This window comes from Protopterus annectens, chromosome 9.part0 (genome assembly GCF_019279795.1).
Source record: "Protopterus annectens isolate FY-2018-M chromosome 9.part0, PAN1.0, whole genome shotgun sequence".
NCBI classification, from domain to species: Eukaryota; Metazoa; Chordata; order Ceratodontiformes; family Protopteridae; genus Protopterus; species Protopterus annectens.
In genome coordinates, this window is record NC_056743.1 from 318,851,563 (window position 1) to 318,870,093 (window position 18,531).

At 43.7% G+C, this 18,531-nt stretch overlaps 1 protein-coding gene across 1 annotated transcript in view; it reads left to right on the forward strand.

Annotated features, from left to right (window-relative positions):
- ZZEF1 (zinc finger ZZ-type and EF-hand domain containing 1) overlaps positions 1 to 18,531 on the forward strand; it is a gene marked incomplete in the record, with an annotated part of 3,903,331 nt that overhangs the window by 168,312 nt on the left and 3,716,488 nt on the right. The window contains 1 exon segment of the mRNA XM_044082903.1: positions 6,529 to 6,712. Coding sequence (XP_043938838.1) covers positions 6,529 to 6,712 — 184 coding nt within the window.

The following is an 18,531-nucleotide window of genomic DNA, read 5'->3' on the forward strand; positions in this document are numbered from 1 at the left end:
TGTGTCAAAACAAACTATTTCTAAGTGGATTGGGTTGTGTATTGCTTTCTGTTATTCCCATCATGGTAAGGAGATTCCAGCTGGGATTAGGCCTCATTCCACTAGGGCTACTGCCACTTCTACAGCCTTTCTAAGGGGTAGCAACTAAAGATATTTTGGAGGCTGCTACTTGGAGTTCAGTGCATACTTTCTCTAAGCATTATCACCTTCCTCTTTACTCTAAATCGAGGGTGGTTTTGCCACTGCAATTTTACAGGGCATTTTGGCAGCTCCTACTGCTTTTAGTTGTGCCATCCTCCCTTTTCTCTGCTTTGGGATTCTACCCAAGTGTAAGGACTGCAGCAATGTGAGATGAAGAACATAGTACAGTTTTGTACCTACCATAAATGTAGATGTTTGAAGATCCACATTGCTGCAGTCCAATTTACCCTCCCTCCTTCCCCTCTGTAGTTAGAGGCGGTTGTGTGGTTTGGGTTGTACATATTGTGAATTTTGTATATATTGTACATATAGTTAGTACACAGGTGTTTGGCTGTTTTTGGTTGTCTTTTGGTTTTGACATTTTTGTTTAGGGTCTTCTGACATCTGGGGCAAGAAAAGACTGAGGATATGACGTCGGTCATGCGCATATGTACCCTGACGTCCTGATGTCAGTCTTATGCGCCTTGACCGACGTCAGCCTAATACTTTGATATTCGGGCCGACCGAGGACAGCGGACTACCCAAGTGTAAGGACTGCAGCAATGTGGATCTTCGAACATCTACATTTATGGTAGGTACAAAACTGTACTTTTCTTATGCTTCAAGTTCCCAAGGTAAAGCCATTTCAAAACAGACCATTTCTAAATGGATTGCTCATGGAATCAGATTTTGCTATTCACACCATGGAAAGCAAATCCCAGGGAGTATAAGGACTCACTCTACCAGAGCTGCTACCACATCAGCTGCCTTCCTCAGGGGAGTTCCTACCAAAGACATTTTGGAAGCTGCAACTTGGAGTTCAGTGCATACTTTTTCCAATAACTACAATCTACCTCTCTACTCTAAGTCTAGGGCAGGCTTTGCTTCTGCAGTCTTGCAGGGCCTTATAGCCGCCCCCTTTACTTTATGACCACCTCCCTTTCATTCTGCTTTGGGATTCTACCCTACAGTCATGACTGCAACAGTGAAACACGATGAACATAGTACAGTTGTGTACACTTACCATAAATGTAGATGTTCGAGTGTCTTCACTGTTGCAGTCTGGGTTTCCCTCCCTCCTGTCCTCTCTTATTTTTTCTTTTGTGCGGTTCCTTTTTTCACCCTTCTTCTGAGGTGTATTTGCAAAGGGTATGGGACCTTACTCATTTTGGAACTCCTGACATCTGGGGCAAGAAAAACTGGAGAACATGGCGTCGGCTGTCAGCTTTGTACTCCTGGCACTCTGACGTCAGGGAGCATGGCTGAACAGCCAACGCCGGACCCAGACTTTGGGATTCTGGCCGACCGAGGACTGCCTGCCGGCAGGGGAGAACCCTACAGTCATGACTGCAACAGTGAAGACACTCGAACATCTACATTTATGGTAAGTGTACACAACTGTACTTTTCTGTCTATCCCACGGGCATCTGTCAGTAGAGTGCACAACTTCCCTTAAACACATTCAAAGGTCCAACAACAAAATAAAAAAAAACCTGAAGCAACTACCTGCATACAAGAACATGGAGTGCAGAACCCCATACAAACCAGTAAAAGCCACTGCAAGTTTTACTTTTATCAACAGATTGTGAGCAGTGTAGGTCTATTATCTTCTCTCTCTGATATTCCAACTGATTTTTCAGCTATGCACACTACTGCCCCCCCCCTTTTCCTTCCATTTACTGTAGCAAATATATACTTTTTTCCATAGCTTTGCATTTATTTTATATTCTTATATTTTATTTATCTTGTATATCACATTTTTTATATTCTTATATTTTATTCTCCCGTTTATTGTAACAAATATATACAATTTCCCAAAGCTGTACATTTATTTTATATTCTACTTCTCTGATGCTCTACTAAATCTGCTTTTGAATTCACATAGATAAACAGACACCTTTAGGCTAGCTGGTTGATTGATTTTCTCTTCTCACAGCTTTTGCCAAGTCCTGGTCTATAGCCTCCCCTCCTTTTTCTTGTTCTCCTAACATAATTCTAGTGCAAGTTTCCTAGTCCTGTCAAACTTGTTTTTTCACAGCTTTTCCAAGCCCTGGTTCTTAGCCATCCCTTTTCTCGGTCTCCTAACATAATCTTATTGTAAGCTTCCCAGCCCTGTCACTCCTGTCTTTTCCTTCCCCCTTCCTCTTGAGAGTTTACTTATTCCTCCCCTGAGCTGCGGCGCCATGTTTAAATGCTAAATCCCCTGCCTGACTACACTCTGTTTCTGTCTGTTCCACGGGCATTCCTCAGTAGTGTGCACTTACTGCATGTCCCTTTCTAAAACCCTTGGCATAATTACATTATTTTCCTACTTCTCAGTGAACTGCAGCTCCCCATTGGTGCATAAATAATCAAAACAGAAAGGTAACATTCAAATCAAAACGATAGGCTGCCCTATTTCTGTAGTTGCTAACCTTTTCACTGATTGTTTTCTGTTTGGCGGCTGCTACTCCTCCCGTAAGGTGTAACCTGGTCTGTTTGCCCTTCGGGCTCACTCCGCTCCCCTATCCTGAAATCCCACCCACCCCACTACCTGTACTTTTATACATTCCCTGACTCCTACCCACCCAACACCTCTGCAGTCACAGTGCACCCAAGCCAAACCCCACCCACCTGTAGCTGTACATCACCCCAAACATCCACCCCTCCTACAATGCTCTACATAACATCTCTCCCTATAACCCCATTTGCCCTACTAATCTCTCTCTTCTCTTGCCTATCTCTCACTTTTTCCCAACCCTTGTCATAACTCTCACACACACTCCACTACATGTTACCATCAACCTCACTTCCCATCCTACTCATCCATCTCACATGAACTCTTTACCTCTAACCCAGTCTATTTTTTCAAACCAAAACTGCTCCCAACCCAACCCCCCTGTACTCCCCTCAAATGTGGTACCAGAAAATCACTGCTCTCACACAACCCAAGCCCCCCTTGCCCAACACACTGCCTCACTCTTCTACTCCACCCCATCTCTCTCACTAGCCGGCGACATCTACCCAACTCCTGACCCATCTCTAACATCAATCTCACCAAACCCTCTACTCAACCCACAAACTCAGTCCATTCGCCTTACAACACTTAATGCACAAAGCCTAAAAAATGAAATCCCTAACCTCCATGCCTGGCTCTCCCATAACCTCCCCAGTGTTACAGCCATTTCTGAAACCTGGCTAAAAACCTATATAAAAGATAGTGAAAGCCTACCACCAGGTTTCCAAATCATTCAAAACGACAGAGCCCACAAAAAGGAGGTGGAGTAGCAATAATGTTACCCCACCTCCCATACTATAACTCTCTACTCCAATAAAATACCAACCTTTGCCAGTGCTGAAATTATAATAGGTTTACTAAAAGCAAACACCACAAGCCCATATGTATCACTGCCCTCTATATTCCCCCTGGTGATATCAAAACTCTTGAAAACATCCTGTCCTGGTACTCCTCCAATATAAAAAATGAAACCTATATACTCTGTGATGCCAACATCAACTGGAATACTATTAACTCTGAAGCCCCGTCCAACACAGTCAACCTGTACAACTTCTCCCAACTAATACCATCTCCAACCAGACCAAATAAAGATGGTACCTCTGGTACCATCATTGACTGGATCCTAACAACTCACCCAAATCTTATCACCAAAGCCAGAACATTACCTAATCCTCTCAGCGATCACCTTCCAGCCTTCACCGACCATCTCCACTACATAAACAACACTATTACACCCAAACCCACAACCTCTCCTCTTTCAACCCTCTTTCTCCAAATGCTTAAAGCATACTGACTGGTCCCCTGTAAAAACCCTTCCTCTACATTATGCCATTTCCTACTTTAACCACTCATTCCTAATCCTTCTCAATCAGCAAGCCCCCCGAACCAAACACATCAAAACCAATCCCTGCCCACCATGGTTATCAAAAGATACTAAATTAGCCTTGCACCAAAGGGACAGTAAATGGAAACAATATCAAAAACATAAAAACCCTTACACCCTCCTAGAGTATAAGCAACTACGAAACTCCGCAAAAAAAAAAAAACAACTAATAATTAAAAACCGCAAAGCCCACTACACCAAACTCCAGTCCTTGCACTCAACAAATCCCAAAAAATTCTGGGACTCCATCTCATCTATGCTGCATCCAGGCAACAAAGAAAACCCCTGCCCAGACCCCAACCTCTCCAGCCTTGAAACAGCCAGCCAGTTGAACTCATTCGTCATAGACTGCATAGCTAAACTATCAGCCTCCTTCCCACCCCCCTCCTCCACCACCACCCCAGTCATCAACCTTCCTCCACATCCTTCTGCCTCAAGCCCATCCCCACAAACACTATAAAAAGACTTCTCCTCAAACTCAAACCCTGTCGCAGTGGGGTCTATATTAGTTCATCGACAGCTTAGGTTGTCGAATCTGTAATGATCGACACCTATGCGTCGAACTTGCAAAATCGTAAACGGTCATTTAAGCAAATTCTTTCCTATTCCACCTTGCACTGACTCATCCAGCTACCTCTACTATTACTTCATCCCACCCAAAACAATCCCTCCCCTACCAAAATCTAATTTTCTCTCTAATATCTATTGTACTAAATTCTCCAGTCTCAAATGCACTATTACCCTCTCCATGCATAATATTTTTCCTAACCTACTAATGACTAGTAGCTATATATTTTGAAAAGTTAAACCTACAGTTGAGTTTGTAACAAAAATATTCACTTTATGTAAATGTTGAAATTTCTGTATTGAATTATGGCTTTTCATTTTTGTAACATTGTGACAAGCCAATTGCAAATATCATGGAGTTTGTCTGTAAATGTTTAATTAGCTGTATGAACTATGTGCTTTTGTAACATGTGAGATTTTCACCCCGGGCCTCCACTGAAAATGGGCTCTTGGCCCAGTGGGCTTCCCTGGTCATCAGATTTAAATGAAAATAAATAAAATGTTAATGGGGTCAATGGGTAAATCAGTGTGGTGTTCTTGGCCTTGGAGAGTATGTTTAGGACCTGTTCCATAGTGTTTCTTGGTGGTTGACCAGGTGGGAGGGATAAGTGGGGGGTAAAATTTAAGCTGAATTTTGTTGGCCAGTAAATTGTCTGTATCTTCTGACTCTGTGCAGGTGGCTGTATTCATCATTGGTTTTGCACATTGTTGTGTATAGTGTCTGAGGTTAGATATAATTAAAAAAAAGCCTTGTTTGCCCTTGGCCTGGGAGGCTATTTTTACCTTAAAATTGGCTTTTGTAGACCAGATGTGTCCTCTGAGTTATTTGTTTAAATTGATGTTAATAGTTTTTTTTATTCTACTAGGCATTGTATTTCATTACTTGCTGTGATTTTTTTTCCTTGTGTTGTACAGCCTTTTGGAGTGTGGATTCCATCAGAGATTTCTTGTACAGTTGCAGCCGCATCCACCTGTACTGTACAGGAGGCAATCTTGTCCAAAACCACATCTTTCGTCAGTGTATATAAGGCATATTCCTTCAATAATTGTTATTCAGTCCTCTTGTCTTATTGTTACAGGTGTTCAGTGCTCATCTATTCAGTCCAAGTCTGAAATGCGTCATTAATTTAGTATGCCCACAGTTTAGTAAGTAATCAACTATGATAAACTGGTGAGAGTTCTTCATAGACTAAAAACAGGTAATCATAAAATCTTATCTCTTGTTAACTCTGATTCAAGCGCTAGATCAGTTATTTTCCACCAGGAGCCACTTTTCCATTCTTCCAGTGTCCAAAGCAGTAGTGGCCCTGTTGCTAACTCTAATAGCTCTGTTTCTTTGACATCACTCCTTGCATAAGTACTTCTGTTACAGTTATCTGGCATTGACCATTGCAGCATCTGTATACACCCTCAACGTCATTGTGACACTAGCATGTGTGGTCTTTATGTCTGTGCCTCTGGCATTGGAGTCCGTGTTGGGATTTTTAGCTCCAGACCTCTTTCTAAAATTGTGTTGATGGGGTGCCTGTTTATATACTGGCATGCTTGGATGTACCACAACCAGGTATCTAATATGCAAACTGGAAGGATCCTGAGCTTTAAAAGTCAGGCCAGGTATACAAGGTCATCTAACAGCTAAATTTTTACTGCAGCATACCATGTACAGTAATCCTTGACTTCTGTGGTGGTTTTAATATTTGAAAATCAGGTATATTCTGAAGTGTATTTTTATTTTATTTGCCACTGTTGTGAATTAGTTATGTTACTGTCTCCCACTGCTGAAGGAGGGAAACAAGCCTGTGGTATAGTCTTCCATACTGTGATTGATTTGGGTGCTAGTCTTTGTAATATTATAGTCAGTTGATATTATAGCGTACCTCATCAGTGTCTTTATTTTCAGATCTGAATATTGAGAAGTCTGGTGATGCCAAAGCGAGCTGTGGTTTGGATCAAGTTAAAATGATAAACAAATGTTTCAGACGTATTGAAACATCTTCTAACTGTGGTGATATAGACCGGCTAACAAATGGGGAAACTTCATCTTTCTGGCAATCAGATGGCAGCGCTCGTTCTCACTGGATACGGTGAGTTGCATAGTTAACATTTTTTATTACTGTTATTTTGGAGAGGGGTTGAGTAGTTTGTAGTCGAATAAAAAAGCAGTAGCAGTGTTGTCTCAAATCATAAAATCTCTTTGCCAGCCTTCATTCATTTGTAAAGTGTATACCAGTTGGCAACAGTGTACTGTACTTCCAACGGATTTCAGTGACAGGAGATAAGAACCTGTTTAATGTGAGTAAACCTCTTTTCCAAGTCGGTAGGGAATATCCCTTCTAAACTGATGTCAGTGGATGTTTTTTTCAGCGTTCAACCTGCCCTCAACAAGCTTTCTTCCAAGTGATTTCTGTGGCGATTACTGTTCTTTATTCACTGGTCAAGTTTCTTCTTTGTTTCAAAGGGCCTTGTTATGTTTGCAGTAATGAGAATGTATGTCAAGTATTCTTGACATTATCCCATGGATTAGAAAGCACTGTTTACAGTAACTTATTACTGTTTCCGTGCTAACCCTTAATTTTAAGTCTAGCATACTTATTTTATTCATAGATGTAAGGATAATCCTGCCTTCTCATTGCTTTATTGTGTCTGCAGTGATGCTGTGGTCATGCCTTCCCCCTACCCAACTTTCAGAATCTGTATCTGAATCTTTTGTATTGCATGTAAGTTGCAGTTTTGCCAGTGGTCTATCTCTGCCATAGTTATCAATAGCAAACATGGTATTAGGATTTGCCATCTTCATTTCTTTTTGTGCTGCATTGAATGTTCATTAAATGTTTGTCATTTCATCCAGGTGGGCTTCAGAACTGCACTAAGTATCCAAATTTGGAAATTTCTGCTGATTTGTACACTATTAACTATGTATTAATTTTTTGTTTGCCATTTTGGAGATCTTTTGATGCTGCTGATGTTCCTGAGGAGCACTACCTACAAGTGTTTGTTTGGCTAACAGATACCACAGAAAGATTTTTATTTTCATTATGTATCCTTTTGTGAAAAACATCAACTGTCCACTTGTAAGCACTGGGCATTGTCTTAACAAAAAAACCCTGCTTCAGAGATCACCTGGTTTAAGCACTTCTGGAGCATAAAAGCTTTTGGACTTGGAACAGGGGTTTGTATGCCTCCTCTTTTAGGGGAAGAGTTGTCTCACTGAGATGCAAGCAGGCATTCCAAGCACCAGCATTAGATTCATAACACTTCTTCTGCACACACTAAAATCTATTTGTTTTCTTCCTATCTTCTTGACAATCGTCAAACTGCATTACCGAAAACTCTCTCTGCTCTCCTCCCTATCTGGTTAGGAGTTCCACAAGGGTCTATTCTAGGCCCACCATCTTTATTAATGACCTTCAATCATCTATTCCTAATACTACCTGCATACAATATGCAGATGATTCCACTATAATTTGCACTGCTTCTTCTCAAACAGAACTCCAGTCTCAAACTCAATCAGCCTTCTCAACTGTGGAACAGTGGTTCTCCAATCGCTGTCTACAAAAACTAAATTACTACTTTGTTAAACTTCTGTATTACTGCAACTGATAACACCATTATTTCTCCTGACTCCTCAACTAAACTTCTTGGTGTTACTATTGATAATTATCTTAACTTTGATTGTCACATCAACAACACAATAAAAGCCCTTAACAAAATGATTGGATCCCTATACAGAATAAAGTCCTTCCTCACACCTGAAACTAAGATAACCCTAGCCCAAACACATCTTATTTCTACCCTTTTGTATGCATCTCCTATTTACACTAATCTATCTAAAAGCAACCTTAAGAAACTCACTACATCTTACCACAATATTGCCCGCTTTGCCACCACATCACAATTCAGAACTCACCACTGTCTAAACCTACAACTACTACACTGGCTGGAATTCCCTAATAAACTTATTTTTCAACAACTCCTAATTGCTCACAAAATTCTATACCAACCTTCTAAAACACCAGCTCTTTCCAAACTCTTGACTCTATATCAACCTGAAACAACTACGTTCCTCTGACAAATTACTTGTTAATATTACCAAGACTTTGAACTCTGCAGGCAACTGCCTTTTTTCTAACTCAGTAGGTAAAGTATGGAATAATCTTCCATCTGATCTGTCCTCTTTACATACTCTTCCACTCTTTAAAAAACAACTTTTAATACATCTTAACAAATTCTGGCTTTGCTCTTGTACCAACCCAGACTAGCCTGTTGGCATCCTTAACTCTATCATAAACTTTTCTTATCCACTTGGATGTTATCTTCTTCTGCAACTGATATATTACCCCTATTTTATTGTAAATATTACATATCAAAAAAAAAAAAAAAAAAAAAAAAAAAAAAATGATGATCTCATACCTTATTATATTGTTCTTACTAGGATTGTTCTGTATTAATTAAAATCTATAATATTTGTAAGTTCATTTTTCCTTTGTATAATCACACTTGTACTATGTCTTCTTATGTATTTCCAATATTGTATCTAACCTGAGGAGCTTTTCTCCCCGGGCCTCCACTGAAAATGGACATTAATCCAGCTGGACTAGCCCGGTCAACAAATGTAAAATAAATAAAATAAATAAATAAAAATAATAAGTTAATCCACTGAATCCTATGCAGTACTGATATTTTTCATTGTCTTTTAAAACTTAAGGGGCACACCAGTTGTTTTCCTAATTTTGCAGTCCTTTACCCACGTAGTTATAGAAGGTGTACTGCTTTAAGACTAATGTTGAAGCTGCAGTGAGTTGCTTGTCATGTGCTACCCAGAAGTCCCAGAAAAAATAGTTTTGAACATGGAGCTCAAAATGATGAGCATAGCTGAGCGTTTTCTGATCACATTTTTGTATTTGCAGTTACTAATTTAGTGGAAAAGCAAACACTTTTTTTTTTTGTCTTTCACATTGTTTGACTTTTTAAGGTGTTGACAATACCAAGTGAAGACTGAACATCTGCTGTTACTTTCTGTTGACAGGGACATTGAGTTTACTTTAATGATGCTTTTTGGTGGCCACTTATTGATTGGAATGCCCCAGTGCTCCCTTCCCTTTCAAATACAAATGACCAGTAGACTGCAGTTTGTTACACAATGTAAATCAATTAGTTTTTTTTTACTAAACTGTTAATTTAACAGTGTGGTATAACTAAATGCAGCATAGTAGATGGATGTAGTACCTAGGCTGGCTGTTGCCACCAGCTGTACCTTTTTCTGAAAGTGGATCTTGCTTTGGACTAGATTCAGACTGAGATTTAATTTTAAGCAGTCTTTGCTCTCTGTCAAGGGTGTGATAAGAAGTGGCTGATGTTATGTAGTCCAATCTCGCCTTCATTCTTACCCCTGGGTTCGGAGCCGAACCTCGGCTCCAACGTAGCCATACTCTAGCTCAAAGTCTTCAATTAGCTCGTGGCTAAGAGGTATCCCATCATGCAACAGGCCCATTCCCAAGATCTCGTTTGCCGCACGTTATGCTCAGACATGGTCTCGCTTTTGGCCGTGGCCAAGTATACTTTTTTCTAAAGTTTTGAATATTTGTTGATCATAAAAAGCTATTTTCGTAGCTACTGTGTGTGTGTCTCTCTTGCTGGTTGTGTGGCCTTTTTCGTTGGTCGTTTTTTGGTATCCCGTTCACTCCCTTTCTTCCCACGGGTTAGGTCCCTTTCATTTAGAGGACCTAGTCCTTCCCTTTGTTTCTGTGTGGTCTTTTTGTGTTGTGCTTCCTGTTACTTGTAGCTTATTTAGTGTTTTTGTCATCTGGTAGTGGTGTTATCCTGCCTTCGTTTCCCCCAGGCCAGACCCGTTTAAATTAGAAGACCTAGTCCTCCCTGTAGTTTTTGTTCCTGTCCGTTACTAGGCCATTTTTTTTTAGTTAGAGGCTCTAGTTTCCTGCGCGGGGTTTAGTTAGGTCTTGCGTGTACGTGTGGATGTTCTTCGTGTTTCACTGTTGCAGTCATTACATTTGGGTTATCTACTTGCAGGTAGCCCTCCGTCGGCCTGATTAACAAAGTCTTGGGTCCTGCGTCGGTTACTGTCCCTTCTTCCATGACGTCATGTCGTATAAAACATGCAGCCGACGCCATTGCATCAGTCTTTCTTGCCCTGCGGTGCCCGAAGCAGAAGCAGTTCGCAAGTGCCAGTTGGCCGACTCCTGAAATTTTAGTTTTCGAGTTTCAGAACTGAAGACTTCAACTAAAGCTAAGTACCCCGTTGGGGAAACTTTTTCTTGCTCCTTACCAGTGTCCGTAAAAGTTAGTAACTGCATTACTTGTGGAAAGCAAATGCCTCATAAAGATTTTCATTCGTACTGTATTCCTTGCCTAGGCCCTGACCACGACTTACCTTGCTGTCGGTTTTGTGCTTTTATTTAATCAGCGCACTATCCGTCGTCTGTGTATTTTTGCCTCTAAATATTTCGGTTCATTGTTTAATTATCCAGAAATGTTGTCAGTTAGCCATCCGACTACCGGGATTCTGAAAAAACTCAAAGATAAAGACAGAGTCAGGCCGCCGAGGTCCAAAACTGCCGCCGACGCTTCTTCTAAGCCAGTCGCCAGTTCGCCGGTACTCAAGTGAGGTGCTTTTGCAGCCCCTTATACCCGCTACTTCTGATTCGCAGGCCTCTACTGAGACCCATTCGGAGTCCGGTATGCTGCGAGATGCTTCAACTATGGAACCCGCGGATGTCTCTACCTTGGATGGGTCCGGAGCCGCTGTGCAGGCACCGGCTTCTGAGGGTGTATTGAGGCCTATGGACTTGCATATTAAATCGACACCTCCTTCTTGACATTCCTAAACCTATGCCTAAAAAACTGACGCCCAGGCCACATGCTCAGGCCTCTATGCCTGAAAAACAAATGATAAGAATGACTGAAGATCTAATAACTCTAATCAGGAGTAGCCCCCCCCCCCCTTCTAAGAGGCCTAGGACTGAAGTTGATTATGAATCTTCTGATCAGGATTCTGTTTTTTATGAGTCTTCTGATGATTTGGATTTGCCTTTTTGTACTTATGAAGATTCTGATGCAGAGGACTCCATTCCTTCTGCTTCCCCTCCTGAGGATTTTTCTTTTGGGGAAACCTTACATACTCTAAGGGAGCATTTCCACTGGGAAAGCCAGGATTTTTCTGATTCAGAAAAGAGGCTTAGGGATTTCCTTCTCCTACCTCAGCATAGGCCTTCAGCTATTCCTCCTGTACCAGACATTGTTGATGATACTTTTTCGGAATCTAGTTTGGCCCCTGATTCCCTGCCTCCTGCTCCCAGAAAACCTGACAATACTGCAGGGTCCCTGAGTCCCACAAGTTCCTTTTTAAAAATCCTATTGCAAATCCAGAGACTATTTCACAGGGGCCCAAGGGCATTTAAGGCTTCTACTGCTAAAAATCCTACCCCTTCTGATAGAGACTCTGGGGCGCTAGATAGATGGGGTAAGAAGGTTTACACTTCTGTAACCTAGGCCATTAGGGCTTTAAAGTACCAATTTCATATCCGCAACATGTTATTGGACTGCTTAAACAGAAAATGATGCTGATTCTTGACTTGTGTGGAAAATAAAGAATTACAGGATTTAATGCATTTTGCTGAACAAGTTGGAAAACATACTTTGGAATGTGGTTTTGATTCATTAGAGGCCTCTTGCAGGGCTGCTGTTACTGAGTCTGTGCTCAGAAGGCATGCTTGGCTTAAGGAACAATCTTTGCTTGATCATGTTAAAGCTAAATTGTTGGATGCTTCTTTAAATCAGGACTGCCTGTTTGGCAACAAGGCTGAGAAAGTTCTTAAAAAGATGGAAGTTAAAGCTAAATCTATGCAAACTGTTAGATTTTTTACAAGTTTAGCCTCCTAGATTTAGTAGGCCCTGGCCCTCAAAGAATTGGTCCTTTCCAGCTCCTTCCAGGACTTCTCAAGCCAAACCCAGACACAGCAAAAACCCCAGGTTTCAGTCCCAGGGGACACGCACAACTAAGCAGTGGGAGGCCTCAACTTCCAAATATGGGAATAATAAGACCCCCCCCCCCGTCTCAATGACTCCTTTTAAAATTTCCAAGCACTTATCAACTGACTGCCCCTTTGGGGGGAAAGATTGCTGTTCATGCAAATAATTGGAAACTCATTACCCAGAACAAATGGGTTTTAAATGCAGTGTCCCAGGGATACAGATTTCACTTCCACACGTTGCCAACACCAAGCGGGGGTGGCTGGACCTACCCCAAGTTCAGTGGACAGAGGCCCAAAAACAAGTACTTTCTCTCTTAAGCATGGGGCTATTCAGCTGGTACCAGAAGAGGAAAAGGGACAAGGTTTCTACTCGAGACTTTTCCTGGTACCCAGAAAAGACAATTCATGGTGTCCTATCCTGGACCTGTCTACTCTAAACACCTTTTTGGAGATTCCAAAATTCAAGATGCTGACTCTTCACTAATTACTTCCTATGCTAGGCAAACATTAGATTTAAAAGAAGCATGCCTGCACATCCCAATCAGGGAATCTTGCAGAAGATACCTACGCTTCAAAGCAGGCTACATGCTCTATCAGTTCTCTGCACTGCCCTTTGGCTTATCTACTGTGCCCAGGGTATTCACAAAGTGCATAGCTCCAGTTATTGCATGTTGCAGGCTAAGAAATATTCAAATATACCCATACCTGGACGATTGTCTAATTCAGGCAGAAAGCCAGGACATACTTTTGAATCATCTGGCCTTTGAACAGAGGTTTCTAACTTGTCTGGGGTACACCATAAATTAAAAGAAATTGCAACTGGGACCCTGTCAACAAATTATATTCCTGGGAGCAAGCTTGAATACAACTTCCCAGATAGCTTACCTTACGCCAGAGAAACAAATTTGACAACCTACTTCATACAAGTGGCCACAAAAACCCTATCTGCAAGACAAATACTGCAGGCCTTGGGGTTCATGGCCTCCTGCATTCTTCTAATTCCATATGCAAGACTGCATATGAGGAAACTACAGTGGTATCTAAAAAGCCTATGATGTCAATATTCTCGGGACCTAGAAACAATGATTCCTATCATACCTTGCCTGTGCCTAGAGTTCCTTTGGTGGGCAGAGGTCTGCCACCAAAACAAGTGACTACCTTTCACACCACCTCCTGCCACCCAAACCCTAACAGACACATCAGACTATGCATGGGGGGCTCACCTGGCAGGGAAGCACATTCAGGGCAAATGGACCCGCATATCAATCAAAAAGAAATGTTAGCTGTACAGAATGCTCTGACAGCATTCATGGACCACATTCTTCCAGGACAACTAATGGTAAAGATGGACAACACCACTGTTTTGTGGTACATAAACAAGCAGGGGGGTACACATTCTTACCCGCTCTGCAGACTAGCTGTGGCATTGTGGAACACAGCCTTGAGCTACCAAGTACACCTTCAAGTTCAATTCCTGCCAGGAAAATTAAATGTACTGGCAGACGGACTAAGCAGAAACCTCATGGACCCACATGAGTGGAAACTGGAACCAAGGACTTTCAACATGTTGACAAAAAAATGGAGGAGCCCAGATACGGACCTGTTTGCCTCTCGCCAGAACTACCAATTGGGCAAATTTTGCACAAGGGCTCCCCACAAACAAGCCTGGAAAGTGGATGCTCTGTCCTTCAGCTGGAAAAAACTGTCAGCCTATGCCTTTCCCCCCCTCTGCCTCTGCTCTCCAAGTACTACTAAAAATCAAACAGGACAAGCCAAGGATGATTTTGATTGCTTCAGACTGGCCACACCAACACTGGTACCCCCTCCTGCACAGTGTGTCACAGTTATCTCCGTGGCACCTGAGGGCTACCTGCAAGCCGATAACCCAAATGTACGGACTGCAGCAGTGAATACACTCTAACATCTACATTTATGGTAAGTGTACACAACTGTACTTTTTGCAGCTTGTCCCTGTGTTTGTACTCCTTATACAGCATGTCTAAGGATTCTAAAGAACACAGACCTTCGGGCTTTAAAAAGTGTATTGAATGCAACAATAAAATGTCTTTGACGGATGGGCACTCCATGTGCGTGTAATGCTTGGGGGCTATTCACCTCCAAGAGTCCTGCTTGCTTTGTCATTCCTTCAGTCCCGGCGTGCTACAGGAGAAGAACAAGCTTATTCTGAAAGGACTGCTTAAGCACTCCTTCGAGGAAGACTTGGCTAAGTCTTCCAGTGCCATATCCTCTCCAGCTAAAAAGGACAAAAAGACTGCTAAGAAGCTCTCTCCGGCTCCGTCTTTTTCTTCGGAGCTGCCAAAGAAAGTTGCTAGAACAGCTTCTCCTCCTTCAGCTCCATTAGCTTCGGTGCCAACAGAAGGTAGTGTATTGACTTAAGTCTGTATCAGCTCCCAGCCTTTCAGAGCCGGTCTCGGAAGTTTTGGTTTGGAGCCAGTCTACAGTTGTTCGACCGTGTTCTCCATCACGTCAGTCTCCCTCTGTAGGGAGATCCAGATGTCCAACTATATCCTCCAGGTCCTCAAGGTCCCTTTCCGATGAGGACTTTGATAGAGTGGTGAAGAAACTGCTTCAGTCATCGGTGCTGGCCAAATTGATTTCGGCTCCGATCCAGTCGGATCCAGAGACCATGGCCCCTATGTTTATTGTTCCTCCTCTGAGCCTTTCTTGGCCCTCTGAGCCAGAGTTGTCGGTTCTGTCGTGTGCCGTTAGGTCGGTTCCAGTAGCTTCGCCTGGCATCTCAATTCCGATTTCCACTCCGACCCTGTCGGTTCCGTCCGCGGGGTCGAGGGTCCACAGTTCCCTGGTCGGACCTGAGGTGGAGGGCTCTGATCGATCTTCATCGGTTCTGAGCCTTCCTCTCGGTGCGTCTGCTTTGGTGAGCTTGGACCCGACATCTGCTTCAGACCTCATATCCTCTGCGCCGAGGGCTACTACCGTATCCTGTACAGTTAATCGGCCTTCAGAGCCGGGGGGATCAGCCTTCGAGATTGAGGAGCGTGCTGGCCAGGTTGTCAGCTGCATCCTACAGCACTGACACTCTGCCCCTTCCAGCACCGGTGTTAGGTTCAGATCACCCTCTATCCATGGACAGCGGACACCCAAGGCCTCAGGATACCTCCATGAGTGGTCCCCAACTTTCTGACATATCCCCAGAGTTTTTGCCTGAGAAGCCCGTCAGAAAGAGATTGTGTAAGAGGAAACACGTCGACTCCCTGGATGAGTTTCTCACGTGGGACACTGACCTCGAGGAGTCAGAGGGGTCCCCCAAGTCATCTTCTGAAGATATCCCTTTTTCAGATATCCTTGAGATCTTTAAGCAGAGAGGCGGCTGACCCTCCAAATCCCGTTCTGATGAGGAGTCAGTGTTCCTGAAGGCTTTTGGGTCTCAACCTTCCGCCTCTTGGGTGTCTCCCCCTTTCGATGAGCTACTAGATCTCATCTGTCGAAAGGTGTGGGAAACTCCTGACACTGTGGAACCAGTCCCTAGGAGACCCAATAAGTTTTTGTCCACTCCCACAGACAAGGAATATCTGACAAAAGGCGTTTCAGTAGGTGCCATGGTGGTGGCAGTAGCCACCAAGAAGGAACTTGCTGAAACTTTGTCTACCGTCCATCCGCCTAACAAGGAATCCCAGGCCATGGACAGGTATGGGAAGCGTGCGTTTACCTCAGTGGCCTTTACTATGCGGTCGCTGAACTACTTGACTCATTTTACAAGGCTCCAGAGAGATCTCCTAAAAGAGCTAGGAGATTCTCTACAGGGTAACATTTCTGATGCCGTGGCACCGAAGGTCAATGCACAGATGTCTACCCAAAATTCCCTTTCTAACTCCTCCATGAGGCTGATCTCGTACACAGCTGATGGAATGAGCAGGGCAGTGGGTTCCGGAGTCACTCTTAGGAGACGCTCCTGGATACGCCTGTGTAATTTCACGGAGGCCTTCAAGTCTACGTTCACCAACGTCCCATTTGACGGTTCATCGTTATTCGGAACCAAGGTGAAGGACACTCTCACTAAGTGCGAGCAGGAAGGAAAAACCCTGTCTGCCATTTGAGTCCATTTTTCCATGCCTTCTAGACCTTACCCCAAGGGCCAGAAGGGTGGGAAATTGTGGTTTAGGAAGTCGCAGAGGTTTTTTTTCAGGATGCACAAAGTGATTCCCCCTCCAGAGGCAGGTGAGGGGGGTGGAAATTCAGGTAGACACTGCCCTAGAGGCAGAGGAGGCCCACGTAACCAGGGGGACTGTGATTCCTTTTGCGGTTCTCCCTACCAATGCTCCTGAAAGGAGGCCTGACTGCGCATCTCTGGAGCCGGTTGGGGGTCGCATTTCTTTATTCCCAGAAGCCTGGCAAGACGTCACCCAAGAAGAGTGGGTATTAAAGATAATTTCCAGAGGTTATCCTATTCCCTTCTCTTCTCCTCCCCCGCCAACCAAGAGAATTTCAGACGTTCCACCCAGTCACAGGGATTCTGCAACTTTAGAAATAAAAAAGTTACTTTCAAAGAGAGCCATCCAGCCTGTTCCCGCAGACCAAGTAAGATTAGGGACTTACTCCAGATTCTTTTTGATGCCGAAAAGAACAGGGGTCCTGAGACCCATCTTAGATCTCAGCCGATTGAACCGACGTACAAAAGTCCAAGTTCCGCATGGTCACCTTACAGTCAGTACTCCCTCTGTTAGGGAAAGATGTGTGGATGTGCTCCATCGACCTCAAAGATGCTTGCTACCATATCAGGATGGACAGGGCATTGAGAAAGTCATCTATGCTTCCGGCTGGGAGCCAGTCATTTTCAGTTTTGCACCCTGCCCTTTGGTCTCACCACAGCTCCCATGGTGTTCACCAAATGCATGGCAGTGGTAACGGCTCACTTGAGACGTCAGGGATTCCAAGTGTTTCCGTACCTGGACGACTGGCTCCTTTCTGCCACCACCAGGCAACTACTGTTACAGATCAGGGACACCTCCATTACACTGTGCCAAAGGTTAGGAATTACTCTAAATTGGGAAAAATCTGCCTTGTTGCCCTCGCAGAGTGTCACTTTTATCGGCGCCGAACTAGATATGGTGCTCATGAGAGCCTTCTTACCAGAAGAGATAATTCAGGCTCTACAACAGCAGGTCTACGCCTTACTACCATTGAGGAAGGTCAAGGCAAAAGTGGTCCTCAAGTTATTAGAGGCCATGGCTGCTACAATCATGCTAGTTCCCCTTGCCAGACTACACACGAGTGTTCTTCATTGGCTGCTTTTCACCCAGTGGGTCACTACAACATCTTCCACTCTCTCGTTCTATTCTGATTACGGACATGTGCAGGCAGGATATACACTGGTGGCTTCAGGCCAGCAATCTCAACGTGGGCAAGCCTTTTGTCCTTACTTCTCCAGTTGCCACCTCCCAGAACGGGTGGGGGGGCATTATCTTGGCAGGACAGTCCAAGGCACATGGCAGGATCACGAGACCCATTTGCATATCAGTGTTTTGGAGATGAGAGCAGTGCTATTAGTGTTGCAAGCACTTCAGAGCTTTCTCCCTCTAGGGACAATTGCAGTCCACTGAGACAACATGTCAGTGGTATGGTATCTGAAAAAGCAGGGAAGGAACCAAGTCATACCCCCTTTGCAGAGAGGCACTTCGAGTTTGGCAGTGGGCGGTGTCTTCCCAATGCTTTCTAGTTGCAACGCATATACCGGGGAAGTCCAATATGATTGCCGACAGGCTGAGCAGAGCTATCCTAATGCCTCACGAGTGGTCCCTGAACAAATATGTTGCGGAGAAGATATTCCGCAGATGGGGTCAGCCTTGCTGCGATCTATTTTCCAGCCCCCTCAATGCCAAATGCAGCAGCTCCTTCACCCTTATCCCCCCAGAGGGGGAAGATACCCAGGGACTCTC